The sequence below is a fragment of the Elgaria multicarinata genome, chromosome 3 (assembly GCF_023053635.1).
Source record: "Elgaria multicarinata webbii isolate HBS135686 ecotype San Diego chromosome 3, rElgMul1.1.pri, whole genome shotgun sequence".
Lineage (NCBI taxonomy): Eukaryota > Metazoa > Chordata > Lepidosauria > Squamata > Anguidae > Elgaria > Elgaria multicarinata.
Window position 1 is genome coordinate 123,992,714 of NC_086173.1, and position 24,746 is coordinate 124,017,459.

Sequence of the window (24,746 nt, forward strand, 5' to 3'; positions counted from 1 at the left end):
AAACCGGAGGCCTGTCAAGTTCACAATGCTGATAAGAACTAGAAAATAATAAACACAATTTTGTATTATAAATATATGTTTAAACAGTACTACACTGATGTCATTACCAGCACTATATTGTGTTCAAAAACTGTGACTGTGGTATATGTATATCATGTATCAGAAAGTATTTATTGTAAAAAGATTATTGTCTCAGGAGTAAATTGCATGCACAGTTTTGTTAGGCAACTTGTAAATTGCCATTTATGACCTTGCAGGTTGATGCATCAGGTATATTTGTGAATAAATAAGGTTAATGGTCACCTGCATATATATCATGTAGTAGTGTGCTTTGGGCACTCTGCAAACATTAGATTATTCATACTACTGCCTTCCTTTTTTTGAATGCAAATCCTGTGCATATATATAATGACCTCTGTCACACATTATCATGTGCACAGTGGAGAAGGAAGCACATACATGATCCTTTACAACAATAACAGGATCAACATCCATATATGACCTGGCTCTTTGACACCCACCAAAAGCTTGTTATACAGGGGAGCTGAAAATTATGAAAAAGCATGATGAGGCTAAATAGGACGCCGAGGTGTTAAACTGCACCCCAATCCAACTGAACACGGTAGAACGCTTTCCCCACTGATGTCTGCCTGATGACAACGGTGTCATCCTTTTGGTGCAAAGTGAAATCTTCCCTCTACTCCTGGGCGTTTGACAGCATATGATAAGGGTTTAACCAGTCCTGGGATTTTTATTGTTGAGTGTTTAAAATAGTTTTGTATGTAAATGTTTTTTATATTATGCTTTATATTGTATTTTTGTAAACCACCCCAAGAGCTTTGGTTATTTGGCAGAATAGAAATGTTAACAACAACGACAGCAACACATGATGTAGAAGCCTGGAGCCAGGGCAATGCTGTCAGCTAAGAAAGTTTCCTTCACAACCACTGTTGCTGCTGCATCCACAATATGCCAACTGTTTCATGTAGTTATGAGATTCTCTCAACCTAGTTCCCTAATCCTAAATGTCTGGCCAACTTTGGTGATGACTTTACAAAGCAATCCTGCACTTGGATACCTCTTTTGCTGTGGATGCCAACGTGATGTAGCACCAAACTGCAGACCTGGAGAGTCTAGAAATGAGTTGTCCTACTTCGGAAAAGCTGCATTAGTGCCGATCCAATCCAAACTTCAGTCTTAAGCCCAGCTCAACTTATAATTAGCTCATATATTAACTGTCCCTAAGGTGGCCACCAAAAAGGTGGACAAAAGAGGATAGCAATTTGTATAAAATTTGCACATGCTGCTGTGATGACACGAATCTGCACTGGGTTTACTTTGGATCACACCCGGTGCCACCACGTGTGACAACCCCCACCTTATACTGCTCCTTTATTCTTTCTTGAACCAAAGGACCCAGCTCAGGTGCCCTCATCAAGGGTTTGGGATGCTGAAGCCGTCCCTGTGGCGTGCCCTCCTCTACTTAGGCCCCACAGCTATACAGAGCCGCACCCTTGCCCCAACTTCTCCCTTCCGCTGCCACCATAGATAGACCTGTACCCTTCCCAGGTACTCCAATGACCACACCAGATGTACTTGAATGTAATTTATTAACAAGACGTTCATGCAAGTTCAAAATCTTAATGGTTTCTCTCAGTTCATAAGCGTAATGGTTTCAAAGCACAAAGCATAATGGGTTCAGACAGTAATTCCACTTAAACGTTGCAAATGTAACTTTATAGGATCTCCTGCCTGCTCTACCCCTTTTGGGCTACACTATTCTCCTTCCCACACACTAATCCACCAAAACTACAAAGCACGCAGGCCCTTCCTATCGCTAATCCAAATCCCCTCTCTCATTCTCACTCTCTCACATACCTGTCAGCAGCAGCATATATATCATACCGTCCTCCGACTCCTCCCCTTCTCTCACAGCCAATCCAGACGCTCCACACAAACATTCAATAAGCACTGTCCTTCCATCCAGCACTCATTCTCCCCTCTATAGCGTTATTCTTACCATTCTGCTACAAACACACAGTGAGTACCTTCTGTAAACTTTTCAAACCTTGTTATTAATTAATAAACTTTTGTATTACACTTAACAACATAGCCTTATGCAATAGAACATCACAGCTGCTTTATAGGTATACGTGCAAATTTAATTATAATTTAAACAGAAAGGCAGTCGATCTCACCATAGCGTGGAAGACTGGGTCCGGGTGACCGGTGTGGCTGCCTGTTCTGGTTGGTTACTGTGGATGTGCAACAGTTCTTATGGTTTGTTGTCATTAACCTGGCATTGGACAGGTCTGCCTTCCAAACAGAAGATGCTTTGAAGTAGAGGATGGTCTTCTGTAGAAGAGGATACATGGCCACGCTAGGCCCTATCCCAGCCTTGCCTGACACCAATGTCTTGTGCCCCTGCCCCTTTCCCAAACTTGCTTTGCAAGTAGAGAGGAGAGAATGGTTACAGCGTGGAGCCAGCTTACATGCTGCCAACAAACTCTTTCCTGTACATGCAATGGGATGCAGTTTTCTAATTTTATTATTAATTTCTCATTCTAAAACAGCCTTCCCCAACCTGGTTCCCTCCAAAGGTTTTGGACGATGAATCTCAGCATTCCTGACCATTGGCAATGCTGGCTGCACCTTAAAGGAGTTGAAGTACATCTGGAAGGCCCAGGTTGGGGAATGTGGGCCTACAAATTACTGGAACAATAACGTGTGTGGTCTAAATGTGTGCAGGGTTTTCATTCAAAGTCCGAGGCACAGTTGATGTTGGTTGTGTCAATGAGACGTATGGTTAGAGTACTGGCTATTGATCAAAGTTGAGCAACATGCAGTCCGTCAGCCCTGTGCAGCCCATCATAGCCATATATTAGCAGCCCACACCTGGTCCATGCTGCCACCACTGTTGGTGCATGGGTGGAAAACAAGGCACACAGGGAGTACGTGCCTTGTTTTCTAGCTAGAATCAGGTTATTGATAGCCTGCCAAACACCTGTCAGGAGCCCAGTTCTGCTGGAAACAAGATGTGTGGGCACCTTTTCCCCCAGCAGAAACAATGGGATTTTGATGTGGCCACCACTTTTGACAGTGGAGGGAAGGGCTCCAGGCTCCACAGGATTTGGGGTGGGTGGGCGTGGCGTGTGGCAGCACTCCAAGCTCCAGACATTGCCCACCTCTGCTATAGACAAAGGTTTTCAACAACAACAAAAGGTACTAAGAAATGCACAACCTAAGCCACAATAAGGGGCTTTCTAATGTGAAATTTAGCTGAAATTTAATACAGAGGAGGCCATATATTGCCGATACAGCAGTTGGCAAGTGTGGGCAATTCCTGCCTTCCAGTGATTATTTACCATTGATCCCTGCTGCTACCATTTCCCCTGCTGTGATCACCCACCCATCCACACTGGCAGCAGGAATCTTCAGAGCCATCTACAAACATACATTTCCTAACTATATTCAATAACAGGCGCTGACTCCAACCAGCATTTACCCTGAAAGCCCCTTGCCATACTCTCACATGGTCTAGACCTGGCTCTGTTTATGCCGTGATAAAGAAAGAGCCATCTCAATTCTTTTTCCCACATATCTTGCGGGGGAAATAATGCTCCACCACCAGTAGCCAAAGGGGATGGGTAGAGTAGCCCACTAAAATCCTATTGTCTAACTGGGCTCACAAAAATGGGAACTAGTTCTGAGTCCTGCATTTTTAAGGAAAGGCCAAATTGATTTGGACACTGCCAGCTCCGGGCTTTGAGGGACCATGGGCATGGTGCCTTCAGTTCTCCAAGGCACCACTGCCCAGTCACTTGCCCTCTCCAATCCACACAACTTCCTGCAGGGATAGCACAAAGCGCTGCACTGTCTCTTCACTCTTGCATGTGCTGAGAAGGCAGCTGAGCTGGCAGTGACAGCAAGGAGGAGCTGGGATGGCAGTGGGGCCCCTATAGGGGTGTAGGCCCCAGCAGGAGCCCAACAAGGCCTACCCTGGGTTTGGGTGTGTGTTTTTAAGCTGTCAAAACCTTGTGTAGCATAACCTACTGGTGTACTCTACCATAGGCTGGTGACATTTATTTATTTAATTAATTTAAGGCAACCATTGTGAGAAATGTACTGGTGTGCCATTTATTCCCCTCCCCAATAGGAGGAAGAATAGAGATATTCTTTTTGTCTTTGTGAAGAATTGTGAATGCTTTCCCCAGAAAGGTCTACTTCATCAAATTGATGGATGATGGCATTGAGTCATGTTTTGTAAAGTTAGGATTGTACATTGTTAGCAAATGCCATTTCCTGGAGCATCCTCTCATACAGACTTTCAACATGGCAAAAAACCACTCTGCTGTGTTAGTTAAGAAGAAGTGCATTGTTTCTGCGTTCAGAATCATGAGCACCTTTTGTTATAGCCCAGCAAGGGGCATATTTTTAGAAGAGAACATACAAAAGAAAGGAACATCTGGTGTCCTAAGATTAGTTTTACGCTACTTTTAAACCCCTTGTGGTGAGCTTTTACATATAAAAGACAATGTGAATTACCACAATGGTTGCTACTAAAAATGAAGCTGGAAAAATGAATAACTCATTGAAAGCTTCATGTGCAGTAACTATACGTTAGCACCACTATCCTAACTAGCAACATACAGGATTGGCACTCATGTTTTGCTTTGCAAACATGAACTGTATAGCTCTGTATTTTGCTCTGGGTAAATACCTGGGCTATTCTTTCTGGCTTTTAACACATCCCAACCATCATTTTTTCTTCATCATACAATTGACACTGTGAGCATGTTGCATGTGAAATATTGTTTATTTATTTTTATTTATTACATTTCTACACTGCCCATTAGTTGAAGCTTTCTGGACAGTTCACAAGATAAAGCTTAAAACCAGAAAATATCATACAATACAATAACATAGTAAGACATAAAACCATAAGTTTAAAACAGAATAAAACCAAAGAATGAGGTAAAAGCCACCAGCAGTCCAAACATTTTAAAAATGCACTAATACAATTTTTAAAACTGGATAGCTAAAATGTAGAAACAAGAAGAGGTATTTGGGATACAGCTGGAGTCTCCAACATGGTGCCCATGGAAACCAATGTGGCTGCAGACACCTCTCTTGACACCCATCAGGCACCCGATTTTTATTTTATTTCGTAAGAGAGAGAAAAAAAGGGGGAAAGACTGCTTTAAGTAATTTTAAACTGGGAAGCAAAGCAAACTGATGCTCTCCAGTACCATCTTATTTAGGTTCAAAATAGTGTTTTTGTGTTTTGGAGCTCAGACATCACTTCTGCCTTGTATTTAGGTTCTTGTGCAAGTTACTTTTTTTTAAGTCACACCAGATTGCCTTTGGGAAATGAATATTTTGTGGCCAGCCGTGCCACTCATGGCAGCCATTTTATAAATAGGTAAGCCCCACCATGGTACCCATTTTGTGAGAGCACCCATGACTCTTTTAAAATTCCAAATGTGCCCAACAACTCATAAAAATTGGGGATCCCTGAGGTACACCAGTGGCTGCATGCAGAAGCCCTGACTTGACATATGGCTGAAGGTAGCAAGGGCTTGGGTGAGGGGAGCGAACAGCAACTCCTTCCCCAACTCTCAAATCGACATTCCATAGATATACATATTGCCTCATCCTCATTCTCTTGTTTCCTTTGCATATTCCTAACATTTCTGACAAATAAATGGGGTATATGTAAAATCTGCCTCAGAGGCCAATTTTAACACCTAGAACATAGAAACATTAATCTCACCCTCAGGTGTGTGTGTGTTTTTTTTTTTTTAAAAAAACTAACTACTAAAGTCTTTTACAATAATGCAATATACATTCTCTTCTGATAGCCTATTTCCACTAAGATTATATGCCAAAAATGCAGAGTACATGATTGCTCGACTCAATATGTCACTCATTATTTATGTCTAAATAGCTACCCTGGATCTGGAATCAGAGCCTGAAAGCCCTTTAGAACCCCCTGCAGATGTGTTAGAACCACTGGGTCATCGTGAGTGGATGTTTCGTGATCATGGTAAGGATGCATTGCCATCATGGCCCTGGGAAGGTATAAAATGCCGCCAAGGGAAGATATAAAACTAAACAAAGTAATACAATCGAAACCAGCGGATGAGAACCAATGCAGTAAGTCATGTGCCATAGTTTTAGGAAACTAGATGTTGGTTTTCATACCGAAGGAGTTCTGTGAAACTGAAATCAGTAGAGTAAGTGGAATAATAATCTGATAAATCACTAGTAACTATACTTTATATCAGACTCCTCTAACCTGATACCTTCCAGATGTTTTGGACGACAACCTCCATAATCTTGACCATTGGCCATATTGACTGTGTCTGATGGAAATTGAAGTCCAAAATATCCTGAGGACACCAGGTTGGTGAAAACTGCTTTAAATCATTGCCAGTGTTTAGAATTCTTGAGTCCTTTAGAAGTTAAGACGACCTGTGCCAAATCTCAAAATTTTAGAGAGTAAGAAGTACTGAAACTCATTATGTCTGCCTACATAGGGCTGTATTTCCCAGCTTGCCTAGGTGGATCAAAGATAGAATTGTGGCAACAAGAGAAGATGTCACCTTACCTGATTGTTGTCCTGTCCAAGGTTAGAAATGTCCCATTAATACCTATTAATGACACTTTACTTATCCAGGAGAGAACTGAGCACCCTAAACACATTGTTCAATAGATTTATGTGTGGCTATCAGCAATAATGTTGAGCTAAAGGTGGTCCTTCCGTTTCCAGACCCTGAACATCTTTGACTGCTAGATACTGAATATATCTTTCATGCCCTGCTTGTTCATCTTCTTGGGGCATTAGCTGGAAAATTCTCAAAGGCAGAAAGTACAATGAAGACACTTCTTATTTTGAAATGAGTGCCAGTGCTATAGAGAGTAGTCATACCCCTTCCTCACCGCCATCAGGAAATCTTTGAAAATGAAGACTAATTTTCCTTTAAATGCTTCACTTAGGCAGGAAAAAAATAATTCCACCTCCTGAGATGATGCGGAAGTTCAGCGAACAAAGAAACAGCCCTGTTTTTCTGGAATGCAGGTAAGATATGTTTGTTTGTTTGTTTGTTATCTCAGAAAGTTGCCTTGATCAAGGAATTGCCCCCCACCCAAAAAGAAGGTGCTCCTAGTACCACAAACAGAATCCTACAAACTGTTGTCTCAGTGCAGCAGACTATAGGATAGGGTGAGCTAAAATAAGACCTTACCAAATAGCAGCAAATGCATTGGCCTTCATAGCCATCTGCTACAACAGCGCTTTCTTAACTAAACCATGCACCAAGCATGTAGAAAAAAACATAGGGGGAGGGGGAAGAAAGTAGGAAACAATTTGTCCATTTAGCCTAGTTTTCTATATAAGATACAATTCATCCATTGTATCTATTTCCAGTTTCACTGTAGAATTGAAATCTGAGCTTTACACAAAAAGCTTTTCCTTTCCTGCTTTTCTGCTACATAACCTCTAGATGGTGCTGTACTATAGCAGGATATTACAATTACAAAAGTAGAAAAATACATTTTCTTTCACTTTCACAAATACTACTGCACTTTCCCTGCTCTAAGTGAAAACTGCTCTTAAAAACAGAAGTGAAGCTGGAGGGTTATGATGTCATCGAAATAACCCATAAACAACCATTAGTGAGGAAGTACACAGCACATGCCTCATGCAGAAAAGCTTTGAGAGTAGAAAGAATCTTCCAGGATAGGAAAGGATTGTGCAAATGTTTTGCTACTGCACATGAGTACACTGATGCATGGATCTCAGTGGTGGGGTCAGGCAGCATGCCCATCACTAGGGTGGGACCTATCATGCAAATAGCTGCACCCCATTATTTGCATGTGCGAATAATGCACAAAGAAGATTTGTGATAGCCCTGACTGCGGCATTATACGAGTCACGTATCATGTCAAGAATGATCTAGTCCTTCATTGTCATTGCTAACTGGGCTAGTCTTGCCATTTATTCCATACTGAAATATATATCAATCCAGATTTTTGCCCTTTAAACCATGGAAATCAATCCAATCCAGTTCAGATAAATTCTAGAAATGTGAGGTCAATATTTATTTCACATCTCACTCACTCTCCTATGATTGCTTTGAACTCAGGACCTAATTCTCGCCAGCCCCAACTGAGAAGGGCGGAGGGCTTAGCTCTAGACCACATGTTTTGATGATGAAGGTTCTGAATCCAATTCTTGGCATCTCCAGTTGAAAGGGTCAGGTAGAATCATAGAATCATAGAATAGCAGAGTTGGAAGGGGCTCCAAGGCCATCGAGTCCAACCCCCTGCTCAATGCAGGAATCCACCCTAAAGCATACTTGACAGATGGTTGTCCAGCTGCCTCTTGAATGCCTCTAGTGTGGGAGAGCCCATAACCTCCCTAGGTAACTGGTTCCATTGTTGTACTGCTCTAATAGTCAGGAAGGTTTTCCTGGTGTCCAGCCGGAATCTGGCTTCCTATAGCTTGAGCCTGTTATTCTGTGTCCTGCACTCTGGGAGGATCGAGAAGAGATCCTGGCCCTCCTCTGTGTGACCTTTTAAGTATTTGAAGAGTGCTATCATGTCTCCCCTCAATCTTCTCTTCTCCAGGCTAAACATGCCCAGTTCTTTCAGTCTCTCTTCATTGGGCTTTGTTTCCAGACCCCTGATCATCCTGGTTGCCCTCCTCTGAACACACTCCAGCTTGTCTGCGTCCTTCTTGAATTGTGGAGCCCAGAACTGGACGCAATACTCTAGATGAGGCCTAACCAGGGCCAACTAGAGAGGAACCAGTACCTCACGTGATTTGGAAGCTATACTTCTATTAATGCAGCCCAAAATAGCATTTGCCTTTCTTGCAGCCATATCGCACTGTTGGCTCATGTTCAGCTTGCGATCTACAACAATTCCAAGATCCTTCTCATTTGTAGTATTGCTGAGCCAAGTATCCCCCATCTTGTAACTGTGCATTTGGTTTCTATTTCCTAAATGTAGAACTTGGCATTTATCCCTATTTAATTTCATCCTAGCAGGTGATGGGAAAGAAAGTGCTGCCACTCCAAGTAGACAATACTGGGCTAAATGGACAAATTTATTTATTTATTTATTTAATTTATATACTGCCCCATAGCCAAAGCTCTCTGGGCAGTTTACAAAAGTTGTTTGATCTGGTATAAGAAACTGCCAACATTCCTCTGAAAGTCAAGTGCCATTTTGACATGTAAAGGGCTGTCATGGGCACTTTGGTTTTTCTCTCTCTTATAAATGAAACATTGTTTGATAAAAATGAGACTTGGGGCACAGTTTAGTGTGATCAAGGGTGAGCAGAGAGAGGGAAAGCAGGAAGCTTGCAGTACAGGACATATAGGGAGACAGTGAATGTAAAAGCCGTTGTTGGTCAGGCAAACAAGGGCCCTTTCTACACCTAAGAATTATCCCAGGAAAATGGAGGGATCGTCCCTGCCTGCTCCTGGGATCCCCTGTGTGTTATTTGCATGCACAGAGATGATCCCGGGGGAAAAGGCAGGTGTAGAAACAGCCAGGATCTTCCTCCATGTTGAAGAGCACAACTGGTGGTTGCTGAACACATCCAGCATGCTTTGGTCCTGCCTATCACACAATAGTTAGCCATCAAAAGATGGACTTGTTATTTGCAAGACATTAGCACAGAGTGGCCATCAATCAATCAATGTCTGTCTGTCTGTCTGTCTGTCTGTATCTCCACTTGTCCTCCCTCAGGATCACTGGAGGAGTTTCTGGAAGAAGTGGGTATTTTTATGGGAGATTGTGGACAAGCACTCTGCTTGCATTTTTGGAGTTCCTGAACTCCTATAAGTATTCATTCATTCATTCATTCATTCATTCATTCATTCATTCATTCATTCATTCGTCTATGCTTTGGCAATGAATGTGCGCCATGCTATTAATCCTCAGGATCCCAAGAATGACAGATGACACGGCCAGGAATGCGCTCCTCAGCTTTGTCAATTCCAAATGTTGCTATGGAAACACAGCTGCAGGAGAGCTAGTCATTCAGGAACTGCAACAACAAACGCTATACAGAGTGAGTATCCCCAGATGGCTTTCCAACTGGTGCAAATGAGACCAAGTTAGATATGTGAAATCAGTGCTTTTAGGCAGATAGTTAAGTACTCAAATCCATTTGGTTGACTGCAGTGCTGCTTTTCAGATCGAAAAAAGAGGTACTGAAACTCAAGCATGCTTGTAGGGCACACTCTGTACCCTGAAATCCCTTCTCTCTGATTTTTAACATGCAGTGACAGGTTGTGGGCACTTAATACTGAAGGATATTCACTCTGCATTTGCTCAGAGGCACCGCTCTTTATTACAACGTCATATCCCGAAGAATTAAGTCCCCAATAATGAAAATAGATTTATATACTTAAGTCCTGGTGAGCAGTGGCAAAAAACGACATGCCAAATTCTTCTCCAGATCGCCCTCTTCATGTTCAGAATTGTCACACGCATTTTAAAGACAACAATAATGGCCAACAACTTATGAAATGCTAATAAGAGCAAAAATCATGAATAGTCCACCTGTGAAAATAATGTTCAAACAAATTACCATTTAGGCAGATGGTATTAGGTATATCTGGCATTTATCCAAACTATTGTGAAATGCTAGCAGTAGGATGGAATGAATAACAGCAAGCCTCACTAATTGCTTGCTGAAAACATGTATTTCCATTACAAATATTTGGACATAGAGTTTTCAGAGTCTTTGGGGACACTTAGGAAGCAATTCTGTGCATTGTGCTCTGGCTGTCCAATTGAGGGCAGCTGCAGCACAGAGGGGACCCTCTCCTCTGTGCTTCATCCACCCTGCTTTTTCGTCTGGACAGTTGATTTTGCTTTCTAGCTGTGGGCTTCGGAGCAGGAGGGAGGCCATGCTGTGCTTAGGAAGCTGTCTAAACTAGCTCCTGCGGTCTTCTCCCCTCCCCTCGTGATGTTCTGGAATGATAACCCAAGTTAATATACAAAATATACCAGGTTCCAGTTGATATTATAGGGGTTTTCATTAAGATCGCATATATGATCTAGGTTGGGGTGAGGAGAGAAAAAGAGCTTCTCTACATCAGCATTTCTGTGCTCATCATTACCTACTGATGCTTCTTCATAGGTTCTTTAGATGATGTCATCCCAGTTTTGCTCCTATAAATAACGAGCATTTCTGGGGAGGGTTTTTTTTTTTAGAACATGTGGTATTATTTGTAAAAGCAAAATAAAATGCTTTTTTCACTTGTGTATCAGCACTACTACAGTGTAACCTAGGAAAGAAAATGGTCTTTGCGTAGAGCTTGCATCTCAATTCTGTCATGAAACTGAAAGTGGATGCAGAACATTAACAACTTTGTGTAGGAAAAGCTCAAAGAGGGACATAAAGGATGGGATGGTGACAAAGCTGAGCTATGTAGTCAGAAATGGGTGTGTGGAGAGGCTTGCTTCTCTCCAATCACTTTCACAAGGTGTGGAATAGTGCAGTCCATGAACCTATAACCCACTACCTTCCCAAAATAGTCTCAGGCAATTCTACTGGATGAATAGGGCTGAGGGCAAAAAGGTGATTTTCATGACACTTTCTAGAAATGGCATTTGGTAACAAGATTTGTTCCTCCGCAGTATCGACTGGAGACCTTTAATGAAACGAGGTTATGTGAATGGACTTTTGAACCATATAACAGTAAGTAATTACATGAGCATGAGTAATCAGCTCAGATTGTGAGTCCCTGAAATCCAAAATGGAGTATTTGTTTTAGTTTAATTCCATTCAAAATACGATTCGAGGCCCAACAACTAAATATGAACTAAAATAGAATTGTCAGTATGCTATTGTTCAATTGCTTATATCAAATTGAATGTACTCATGTACTCAGTGCTGATAGCGTTTGACATGACTAAATGTGTGCAACTTTACTGAGAGTTTGTCAAAAAGTTATGCTTGGTACAGAAAACAGAGAATTCTCGCATTCATTTTACATTTTGGCACAGTGAGTTATGATAGCAGGCATACAATCACATGGAGAGCTGATTCCCTGGAGCATCTGTCCATGAAATCAGGAGAATTTGTTCACAAAGTACAGACAAATACCTGAATCCTGATCTATCAAATGTCAAATCAAAAAAAGACTGACCATTCACTGGGTTAGAGCCAGTAAATACTTAGAGTAGACCCATTGAAATCAGTCAGGACTTAAGTTAGATGTGACTAATTTAAATCCTATTCATTTCAATGGGACTACTCTAAATATGGATAAATCTGTATCCCATCCTGTGCATGTAACTGCAAAGGACTGTTTGGGTCATATTTGCTTTAACTCAACTATTCAAATGCAGGAAATTCAGCAGGTTTTAATATCTGCCTTGAACATTTATGTATGTAGTATATGTAATGTATTGCTCAAAGTGCTGTAGCACTGTATAGAGTATGTTGCTGATTCTTGCATAAGCGTTTATCAAATGCGCATAATGGCCTAAGAAAGGCATATGAGTTACCTTTCTGAGAAACTATGCTAATCTGGTAACAGAGGCTAAAGGCTAGCATTCCTCAACATGTCCTTCAAATATTTTGGACTGCAAATTCCAGAATTCCTGACCATTCACCATGGGAGTTAGGCCTTAGCTAGACAAGCCTTTATCCATGGGCGAACCCCAGGATCGTACTTGTGCATCCTGATGACGCACAGGGGATCCCAGGATCAGGGAGGGATCAGCCGTCCCTGGCCCCGGGATACAGCCCTACACTTTGGGCCTGCTTTTTCTGCGGTCCAGGGTTGAGCCTGGGACTGCGGAAGGTGTGGCCTGTTGCCATGGAGCCGGAGCTGCGCATGGGGTGCAGCGCTCCTCAGGAGCGCTGCGCCCATTGAGGGTAGGGTGGGGGGAGTGGGGAAAGTAGGTAAAAAATTTTAAAACCTTACCTTTGCGCACGAGCATTCATGTGCTCCATTTTCTTGAGGTCGTTGCTCCTTACGTGTAAATGAGGGCGAGATCTCGTGTTAATCGCAACGCGAGGTCTCCCCTCCTCTCCCCCGGAACAAAAGGTAGGTCTAGCTAAGGCCTCAAAGTCCAAAATATCACACATTTCCCCATTATTATATTTAGCCTGATTTTTTTAAATGTTGACACTATGTGTCTTTCTTGCTGCATGTTTTTAGTCTGATGCACATCCAAAGTCCTGGTTGGCTATCAAGCAATAAACTAAACTGAAACTAAGGCTAGATTTACACTACTGCTTCATAGCGGTACTGAAGTGCATGGATAACTATTGGGGCACATTTCACATACTGCTTTCATGGCATTATTTATTTCCCACCTTTTATTCCACATTATCCAAACTACTGCAACAAATGTCATTGTATGCCCTACGAGGTATAAATGTGCAAGAGGTGAAATGTTGGACAAATGTAACACTGCAGGAACATTAATCACGTATTCACCCCATTTCACATGAAAAAGGGTTTGCTGGGGTGTCTTACTTCAACAGCAAGAAGCATGTATGCTACAGGTGTGCTGAACCATCTCCCTCCCATACTTCAACTCTCTCCTAGTCAATTGCTCTGGCCACATTTCTCCTTTCCCAACTATGGTGTGAACCAGGTCTTGGTTCTTGATTTTTTTGAACAAAATTCCCAATCCAGGGATAGAAACAGCACTTCCAAATCACCAACAAGGGCCAAAGGGATACCAGCGTCTCCATATGGAATTCCATATGCCTCTCGAGTATTGTGGAAGCAGATGAGACTCTTACCTCTGAAATAGAATGCTTACATTTATTTATTTATTACATTTTTATACCGCCTAATAGCCGAAGCTCTCTGGGCGGTTCACAAAAATGTCTATTTGATATTTCACTTTTACGAAACGTTCAAGTTTTGTTCATTCTGTGCATAATATGTTTCTTCAGAGGTCTACCACATTATCAGGTTGGGTTTTCTACCTTGAGTCAACAAAGAAAAGTTCCTGGCTAGTTTAGAAAAAGGCTGTTCTTTTGAGTTATCCTTGGCAGAATCACAAAAGGCCCTAAATAGCAAGAATAGGTTTGCTTGGACTGTCAGTGTTATAAAGGTGAAATGTAATAGTTTCCCCAGAAAAGTAATAAACTCCTACTAAAGTGATTGGCATGACCTATTGTATAGAGCAGCTGTGGGTTGCCGAAGACAGCACAGAGGCTGAAACACTTCTCTTCTGCAGTACTAGTTTCATCCCCCCCCTCACCCCAGCCCATGATTTTGTGAAGGCTTTTGTGATATGCTTGGGTAGCTGGAGACAGCTCTTCTTCTTCTTCTTCTTCTTCTTCTTCTTCTTCTTCTTCTTCTTCTTCTTCTTCTTCTTCTTCTTCTTCTTCTTCTTCTTCGCAACTCTCCTCTAGGACTAGAACTTCGTGCCATATGAGAGATATTTTAAACATAACCCTCTGAAAAAGAGCAAATCCTGAAAAAATGGGAAAGGCAGAACTGCACAGAAGGAAGAAAATGTCACTCATTCTCAGGATTCAGTGCCTTTTCCTCCCTCCACCCTGCCCCAGGCATATTCCATGATCAAAAGACAGACACTGTTCCCAACCAACACCTATTTCATATGGACCCAGGAGAAGGAGACTGAGCCCTTAGCTAGACCTAAGGTTTATCCTGGGGTCATCTCTGTTCATGTAAATGACACACAGGGGATCCAGGGAGCAGGCAGGGACGATCCCGGGATAAACCTTGGGTCTAGCTAAGGCCTGAGATGGGGGGGCACATTCCCCTTTAGGGCTCTCTCCCACCCCATTCCGCTAGGATGGCTATGTGTCAGACTTTATAGAGCACAGGTCTCTATTTGAAGATGCCCTTTGTTTTAAGGTCTGTCTAGTTCAAGTCCGGTTTAAAGATAAAGAACCATAAGAAGGGAGAGCCAGCTCCTTGATCTTGCCCATCAACAATTAGCACCTGCACATCCAATTGAGCAGGCACGCATGACACCTGGTTACAGTCCTGCCTACTATGGTGAGATGTGTTCTACTTGATTCCATTGAAAGCTTGGGAAGCATTGCATTCTTTATTTGTTCAAGGATCAGGGCCAGATCTACGCCAAGCAAGATATGACACTTTGAAGGTTGGAAAATGGCGTATGGAATGTGTCCTGGGCTCCAACAGTTGTCAATGCCATTATTAACCATTATAGAGCAGTAGCGTAGATCTGGCCCCTGTTTGTTACCAGCACTTAATACCGCAAGATATAAATGGAAAGTATTGGATCGTAGGCATTGTTTTAAGCCTTTAGCCATGCAAAGCTTACATTGTGAGAGGATCCTAATTTTTTATAAAAGCCCATTAATCTTTGTGTGGGGTATCAATTCACGGTTGTACGAGAATTTAATTTCTGTTCGCAAAATGTACTAACATACTCAGTTCGCAACACTGAACACAAGCAGGATGATGTGTTTTTCAAAAATGTTTGCAAATTCTCAAGAAGGCACTCAGGTTTGGAAAACATGCAAATAAACACATTTTGACCAGAAAAAAGTTTTGTTTGCACAACTTTAAAAATGCACCGTTTCACACCCTAGTGCATCGAGGAAATGTGTACAAATTTGGGAATTTGCACAAATTTGAGATTTTTCTGCACAACTTTCACATTTGATCATGTTTGTTTTGCGCAGTTTTCCCAGTCACACAAAACAAACAGTGACCACAGATGAGAGATGAGCATTGAGCTGATGTTCAAAGTCTCTTGGTGAACTTGTTTGCCCACCCCTAGACAAATTGGGTCTCCCATAATATTGTCACTTTGGACCAACAGGATCCCCATGCATGTGCAGCTCCTGAAACTTCATCTTTGTTATTGGACTTGGATCTTTTACTAGATATACCTAAACCTCTATCTTAGCTTTATCAGAAATGCAGAGTTGCAGATAAAATTGTTATTAATTATCTCTTGAGCTATTATACAACCTTGGAGATGCTAGGAGAATTACTGTACAAGATCAGAAAGCCTAATCCACTCTTGATTTACAGCTCTTGATGTTTGTTTGAACTGACCCATTTTGGCCAGGAGAAGGACTTTCAAGCACAGTTGGCTGGGGCATGCTGGGAGTTCTAGGATTAAATATGCATTATATATTAATATGCGAGATACTGGATTTGCAGTGTTTGTTAATTAAGTTTGTATTGTCTTCAAATATTTGTAATGCATTGACATTGATATTTGTATTTTTGATTGTTTCCTTTTTTGTAAGTTTAATGTGGTTTTAAATAAAAAAGCAGCAATTAGGTCTAAATGTACATCTTTGCATATGAATTATGTTGTGCAAATTTTATGCGAATCTCTGTTATCTCTCGTTCTCTTTTTGGTGATGTATTTTCTCATTTTTTGCTATGGTTAAGTGGCTACCCTAGTGCTGAATTGATGCTTGGGTAAATAATGGTCAAGATGACTGCCAATACATTTAAGCTCAGTTCAAGTTTTCCCTCCGACCATCTCTTGCAAATGGAATTCCCTCTTCCCCTGCTCTTTCTTTTCTTGCCCAAATCATTCAGCCAGCCATTCCCACAATGTATCAGTCATCTGGCATCAGTAGGAAAACAAAAGCACCACCACAGAAATGCAGGGATTAATCCACCTCCCTCCCTCCCTCCCTCTCTCCCTCTCTCACTCTCACACACTCATTATTTTACTCACTTCCAACTTTAATGGCTGCTCCCACCCAACCCACTAAAGGCACAATCCTATGCATGGCTGGGGCATGCTGGGAATTGTAGGACTTTTGCTATCTAAACATGCAGAGGATTGCACTCTAATTGACAGTAGAGAAAGGAGAAGGAGAAAGGCAACACACCAGTCGTTGGTTTTAAAGCAGGCAGGCTAGGCAAGAACATCCTCACTATGGGATCATTGAACTCCCACTCCCCGTAATTTCCCTTGCATTGGGTGCAATGACCACTGATTGGGTGTTAAGACAAACATTTGGAGCTGCTGCTAGCAAGCTGTGATAGAGGAATCCTGAGGAACCCCCAAAACACCCCACTCATACCCAGCCTAAGATAACACACATGTGATCTACTGCAATATTTTGTGGCAGGTCACACTTTTTAATTATTTTTATTATTACATTTATATCTCACCTTTTTTTTCCTCCAAGGAACCCAAGGTGGTGTACATAATCCTCCTCCTTTCCATGTTATCCTCACAACAACAACCTTGTGAGGTAGGTTGGGCTGAGAGTCTGTGACTGGCCCAAAGTCACCCAGTGGGTTTCCATGGCCGAGTGGGGACTAGAACCCAGATCTCCCGATTTCCAGTCCACCTTAGCCACTATACCACACTTGTATGGTTGATAATATCATGTAAAGTTGAGATTCTAGACTGTAAGAGAATGTAATTCAATGAGATCACATAAAATAAATGTGATGTTGTGGACAAGCTGCAATGGATATAATCGTTACTGTTGGGAGTGCTAATAAATGAAAAATAAATTTCACAAAGAAATTAAGAAAAATAATTTCTTAGATAACAGCATGTAAGCTCTCTCTACTTGTTTTATTTCAACGGGCTTAAGTGTGCTCTACTCTGTATTGGATTATGCCCATTGTGTAGTAAACAATTGTATTTAATGTTGTTTCTTCTTATTAGATGCTTTGGTAGATGGTCCACAAAATGGTTCATGTCCACGACCGTGGGATATTAAGGTCCAAGTACCACAGATGTTTCAGGAAGATACAAAAAAGTTTCGTGTACCTCACTCTTCTTCAGTCAAGGTAATTCGATTATTGGTGGTTGGAAAGCCAAACATTGACCTCCTTAGTGTTCAGATGGTATTGGGTAAACATCAAAGGTTGATGTTTCAACTGGTTATACTTAGAGTGCAAGCACTGAAGTACTTTTTATCCCATATCCTCTGCTCTATGATCTGGGGTATTTCTTACCTGGTCCTCTGGGACACCGGAGGGTTGTTGAGTAAAGTGGATAGTTCTGGACACCCAAGAGACTATTTCTTTTTTGGTGCTTTTGCTTCATCATTTGGTTCATCCAGTATTTTTTTGATCAGGGCATTGTACGGGTGTTTCTTGTGTTTTGGGAACAGTGTGTATGGGGAAGCTCCCTTGTAACCCTTAGCTTGGTTAACTGAACTGCTATATTTTACTCAAGTATACATTGATTTGTACTAACATCTCATGGATGTTAGTTTCTAGAACACAGATGAAAAATAATCTGTAAAGAATAATGTGTGCAGGACCAGAAGCGAAAACGTTGAACTAGGTTACATCAGTGTTTTTCCAGCATTATTATTGTTTCACTTTATGACTTTCTTAATCTGTTAATACCTTTCAGGTGGCTTTCATGAATATAGACTTGTCATTCCTTTGTCTTAGCTAACACATACTGTTATCATTAGTTAGCTGGGCCATGTGTCCTCTGTTTGAGGGGCTGCCAGAATATTTGAAGGCATCCTTAGTCTAGTTTAAAGATAAAGAATCATATAAAGGGAGAGCAAGGCCCTGAAATTTCCCATCAGCACCTGGACAGCAGAATGTGTGCCAGTATGGTGTAATGGTTAAAGTGTTAGGCTGGGACTCAGGAGATCTGGGTTCTAGTCCCCACTTGACCATGAGGCTCGTGGGGTGACTATGGGCCAGTCACTAAGGGCATGTCTACAGTCTTTATGCCAGGGATCATTCCTGGATAGTCCCTGTGCTTCCAAATGATGCACAGGGATCCCGGAAGCAGGTAGGGACAATCCCTCCATTTCCCTGGGATATCTGCAGACACTTTTCTCCTGGCTTTTCCCGTGATCTTGGGACGATCCCAAGGACCGTGGGTGGTGTGGGCACCCATCCCGGCTTCTTCCCTCCTCCCCGTGAGTAGTGGGGGTCAGCAGAGCTAAGGAGCTGGGTCAGGGGGAGTCCAGGGACATCAGGGATGGGTGGGGAGTAGGGTTAGGGCTTTTTTTTTACTTACTATTTTTACTTACTTTTTTGCTGGAGCACAGCTGCTGCCTTTAAAAAAAATGGTGGGCACGACATCCTGCTTCCTCCCTGGACGTCGCATGCCCCATGTGAACCCAGGGGGAGGATCTCGCGATCAGCATATCACAAGATCCTCCCTGCTCCCTCCCTAGGTGTAGACATGCCCTAACTCTCAGCCTAACCTACCTTATGGGGTTGTTGTGATGATAAAGGAAGAGAGAAGGAGGAATGTGTATGTTCCTGCCTTAGAGTGGTTCAAAGAAACGTGAGATATAAATGTAACTAATAAATAAATGAACAAGCACACAGGTCACATCTATTCTATTCTTATATAAATTATAATGATTACTTCTAAATTTGCATGTGTACATATAAATTACTCTTTTGGGCGATGAATTTCCTCTTTTTGGTGATGCATAAGTGGTCATCCTATTATTAATAATCTAGTCAAACAGCTATGGGCTCTCTGGGTGCTGTATAAATAAGTTAAAAATGTTAGATATAAAATCAGAATAAAACAATAAAATAGCACCAAGGGAAATAAGGAAGAAGGGGTAAGAGCAATGCAAGACATAATAAAACCAAAGTAAAACCGATTGCAAAAAATAAATAACAGCTAATAAATTTATTAAGGCACAGTTCTATGCATGTTTAGGCAGGGAAAAAAAGCCCTATAACTCCCAGCATGGCTGGGGAATGTTGGCAATTGTAGCATTTTTTTTTCATTCTAAACATGTGGCGCCTATGCCTCTGGATATACCCCCAAAATAAAACAGTGCAGAGATTTAAAAGTACTAAATCAATTCTTAAAATGCCTGGGAGTTCTTCATCTCTGCCAAAGAGACCTTAAGGTGCCATGTGACCTTCTCTGGGAAGGGTATTGAACAGATAGGGTGTCACCACTGAAAAGGTCCTCTCTCTTGTAGCCACCCACTTTGCTCCATTTGGTGGGGGCACCTGGGGGAGGGCCTCGGATGATGAACCTTAGGATCTAAGTAGGCAAATATGGGAGGGCAAGATTTTGTTTTTTTCAGCGTCTCCTGAGAGTAGTTTTTTCTTTCTTTTTAAAGAAGTATTCCTTGATTGTCCAGTCCTGGTTTTCACTTGCATTCTGTTTTTAAAAAACACATTTAATGTGGTGTTTTTATTCTTTTTATCTTTTGTTCTTCACTGCGCTGGAATTTGTTTAGATGTGGAGAGGAATAGAAATGTTGTAAATAAATGATTACCTTTATATTTCAGGAGTGTCATAAGTGTCATGGACGTGGCCGCTACAAATGTAGTGGATGCCACGGTGCAGGCCGAGTAAGTACTGGCTGTGTTTTCTTCATTTCAATTCCCCATTCCTTTCATGCGGACATCACACATGCTTAGTGTTCAACGACAGTTTTATGCTGTGACTGTGCCCAGCCCAAGGCAGGTCGCCCCTGCCACATCCCACTTGATGGCCCCCCTGGTCTCTTCCTCCCCCTGCAGCTTCCTCCTCCCTCTCATGGCCTCCTCCTCCTCCCTTGTCTTTTCCCCCCAAGAACCAGCTGTTCACTCACCCCTTCCTGCGCTGTACCTTCCTGCCTCCCCATACTTAACAATCCTACCAGCAAGCTGGCTTACTTTCCTTAATGCAGGCCTGCACTTCTGCCTTCAGGAGCCATGCAGTGCCTGCATGTCCGATAAGGTATTGTGAGAGATCCCGGAAAGTGGTACTTCTCGCAATTGCCCTACCTTGCGCAGGTGCAGGATGGCTCCTGAAGTCATAAAGACCTTACAGGTATTATTATTTATTTATTTATTTATTTATTTATTTATTTATTTATATAGCACCATCAATCTACATGGTGCTGTACAGAGTAAAACAGTAAATAGCAAGACTCTGCCACATAGGCTTACAATCTAATAGTCCACGGGTCCACAGTAGGGAAAGTAAAGTGGCTTCCCAGTGAGGTGAGGAGGTGAGGTGAGGTGAGGCAGAGAGGGGTATAGTGATGTGGGGGTTGAGTGGGTGAGTGGGCGGCTTCTTGGTCCTGCCAGCTGCCTGCATGGCCAGCCATGCAGGCAGCCAGCAGGACCAAGCACTGGCAGACCCTTTGGAGGGAGAGAGTGCCACTCTTCCCATCCTCCACCGTCTGCTGCATCTGCTTCCTACTGCTTCATGGTAGGCCCGGCCCTGGCTGTGATCCATGTATCTAAAAGTGAAATCCTGTTTCTAAAGCATCATTCTCAGTGAGGTGATAGATCTGAGTCTGGGCCAGAAGACTGTAGACTACATTCCCCACAACACACATGGGTCTACACATAGAAAATTTCTATGTAAGAAAGAATGCTAACCAAGAACTCTCCTCCATGACATATAGGGGCAAAATAAACATTACTTTAAATTCATATCCATCAGCTATGTCTTGTTTTTCCCCTGTTTTACTCTAGAGTAGGTGCAGGGGGGCAAATCTGGATCAAGCTCCCTGTATTTATTTATTTATTCCATTTTTATATCGCCCAATAGCCAAAGCTCTCTGGGTGGTTCACAAAAATAAAAATCATGAAGAGCATAAAAACAACCAACAATCTAAAAACACAAATACAAAATACAATATAAAAAGCACAACCAGGATAAAACCACACAGCAAAAATTGATATAGGTTAAAATATGGAATTAAAACAGCAAAGTTTAAATTTGTTACATTAGGTGTTAGAATACTGAGAAAATAAAAAGGTCTTCAGCTGGCGACAGAAGGAATACAGTGTAGGCACCAGCCAAACCTCTCTGTACACACTCTAGAATAAAAATGAAAAGAAGACTAAGAATGTGAAATGTGATTTTTTAAAAAAAAATCTATAAAAAAAAAGTTTAAAATTTTTCTTTTTAGAATTTTTAAATTTATACAAATTTATAAACTGTATGTGCTATGGATGGTCATTTGTTTTGTTTTAGATTTCAAATCATGTCTGTTTTCGGCCTTAATTTGCTTTCTGGTGATAGGGTGTATTTTTGTTGCTCGTTGAAAACAAAGGCCTTAGTATCGTGAAGTATAGAGGGATTCAGAGAAGCCCAGGTGCTCACATAAAGCATGTCTTCATACATGAGGAAGCGAGCTCCCTTCACTTCCAGTTTAATGCTTCCTTCAAAGCTGCCACCTGGACAGAGTCTTAGGCCTTAGCTAGACCTACCTTTTAATCCAGGACGGTGGAGGGAAGTTCTCGCGTTGTGTTTAACGCAAGATCCCTCCTCCGTTAACACGTGAGGCACGACAACCTCAGGAAGAGAGGCGTTGCGCCCGCCATTTTTTATTTTTAAAGAGGATGGAGTGTATGAATGCTCATGCGCTGAAGGTAAGTTTTTTTAAAAAATTAAGTACTTTTCCCGCTCCCCTCACCCTAACCCTGATGGGCGCAGCGCTCCTGAGAAGCGCTGCACCCCGTGCGCAGCTCCCAGCTCCATGGCAACGGGCCACACGTTCTGCAGTCTGGGACCACGGAAAAAGCGGGCCCAAAGGGGAGGGCTCTATCCCGGGGCAAGGGAGAGATGATCCCTCTCTGATCCCGGGATCCCCTGTGCATCATGTGGACGCATAGGGACGATCCCAGGGTTCGCCCCAGGATTTCGCCCAGTCTAGCTAAGGCCTTAGATAGTGCAGAAGTTCCCAGAATAGCCCCAAATGGGGATGGTTCAGTCAGAGTTGTGTCAGGATGGGGATTGGCTAAGAGTTCTCTCAGTCATCAGTGTCTGCACCCAGGGATGCCAGCCAAACAATGGCTGTGCACTGGCAAGGTGCACTGCTGACTGGTCCACTGCCACCTCCTATGGTCGCCATTTACTAGTAAGGATACGCTTCCTCCTCCCCTTTGATTATTCTGGAGCAGGAAATTCCCACCCACAAATCACCTACTGGCTCCCACTGCCAGTGATAAATATGACCTCAAATGCATTTTTTGTCAGATTTCTTCACTACCATAACTGAATCCATATGCAGATGCGAAATGGGTAATGTGTTATTTACTTTGTGCTCCTGTAGTTGCGGTGTGTTGCATGCAGTGGAGCCAGACACAAAGCAAAAGCAAAATATCTGAAACATCAGAAACGGTGCCAGATGTGTTCAGGTACTGGCCGCAAAAGGTAAGGTGTGTGTGTGTATGGTATTTATTTACTTGCTAATTTTTCTAAATTGGCTTTATAGACATTACTAGATCACCAGCAGAATATTTTTGTATCTAAAGAATCTTGTTATAAAATCATGTTGATTTATTGCCCATCTAAAATTATTAATCACAATCTGAAGGGGAAACATTACATTTTATCATAGTTACTCTTGGGGAACTTTTATCAGTTTATTAATAATAATACAACACTAACAAGCCAAACAAGTACTAAGTACTGAATTAACAAAGGCAGGATCTACACTACTGTTTTATAATGGTTTATAATGGTATTGACAACTCTTGAGGCCCATGACACATTCCACATACCATTTTTAAACTGTTTTCAAAGTGAAATATCCTGCTTAGTGTAGATCTGACCAACTCTCCAGTCAAAATAAGTCTATATTCTTCAGTTAGAAATGGGTGGTGTCTTCCTAAATCACATCTCTGCACAGACTGAGGCCTTAGCTAGACCTAAGGTTTATCCCGGGATTGTCCCGGGGTCATCCCTGTTCATGTAAATGACACACAGGATATCCCGGGAGCAGGCAGGGACGACCCCGGGACGACCCTGGGATAAACCTTAGATCAAACCAGTCCATACTCCAGGAAATAAAGCCAGACAGCTCACTTGAGGGAATGGTATTAAAGGCAAAACTGAAGTACTTTGGCCACATAATAAGACAGGATACCCTGGAGAAGAGGCTGATGCTAGGGAAAGTGGAAGGCAAAAGGAAGAGGGGCCGACCAAGGGTAAGATGGATGGATGATATTCTGGAGGTGACAGACTTGACCTTGGGGGAGCTAGGGGTGGCAACAGCCGACAGAAAGCTCTGGCGTGGGCTGGTCCATGAAGTCATGAAGAGTCGGAAGCGACTGAATGAATAAACAACAAAACTAGCTAAGGCCATAGTCATCACCATCAATAACAAGTCCCTTGTTTAAAAAGTCAATGCTGAGCTCCAGTTAATAAGAAAGTGCTGCTTGCCTTGGTTTCGTTGTGCACAATATGAATGAAACAAAGATGACAAAAGGTTCAGGAAGCTGAAGCAGGCTCCTGGTCTACAGGAAGGTGATCCAAATCTCCCCATGGCCATTGGGAAGACTTCAGCTTTAAATTTCCATTTTCTACAATGCTTTGTCTCACATCTGGCATCTCTTCATTCAAGGTTGTGTGCCGCTTCAAGAACTCCTGCCCCTTTGTTTCTCCAACTGCTAAACTAATTGACTTTACAATGATCTCTAAGTGATGCTTGTATGCCCAGCCCTGGGGAGGAGCCATTCTTTTAAACTGTTTTATTAGGGCTCCATTAAGCTCAAACTAACAGAGGTTGCATTGTGGGATAATTGTGGCAATAATTTAAAAATGGGGATCTATTGGGGCTAACAATGTCTTAAAGTGCTTTAATAAATCAGCGGCTAACTGCTGCTAATCTGCATCATGTTGATGCAATCCAAATTTGCCAAGAATAAACATATGCCTTCTACATCTGTTGGAGGCAGAATTATACATTCCTTGAAAGGGTCACCTCAGCTTCTATCGTTACGTAGGGAAATAGCCTTTATGTACAGATGTCATTTAATTTCCTTCACTGACATCTTCGTTTCCAAATAATCTCTGTGCTTCTGGTGCGG

At 42.2% G+C, this 24,746-nt stretch overlaps 1 protein-coding gene across 1 annotated transcript in view; it reads left to right on the forward strand.

Annotated features, from left to right (window-relative positions):
- Positions 1-9,954: 9,954 nt before the first annotated feature.
- The window catches only part of LOC134395334 (protein SSUH2 homolog), a 33,540-nt gene continuing 18,748 nt past the window's right edge, over positions 9,955-24,746 (forward strand). Inside the window, exons 1-5 of the mRNA XM_063121493.1 lie at positions 9,955-10,084; positions 11,662-11,722; positions 17,647-17,771; positions 20,223-20,285; positions 22,988-23,088. Coding sequence (XP_062977563.1) covers positions 9,965-10,084; positions 11,662-11,722; positions 17,647-17,771; positions 20,223-20,285; positions 22,988-23,088 — 470 coding nt within the window. The 5' untranslated portion in view covers positions 9,955-9,964. The remainder of the gene's footprint in view (positions 10,085-11,661; positions 11,723-17,646; positions 17,772-20,222; positions 20,286-22,987; positions 23,089-24,746) is intronic.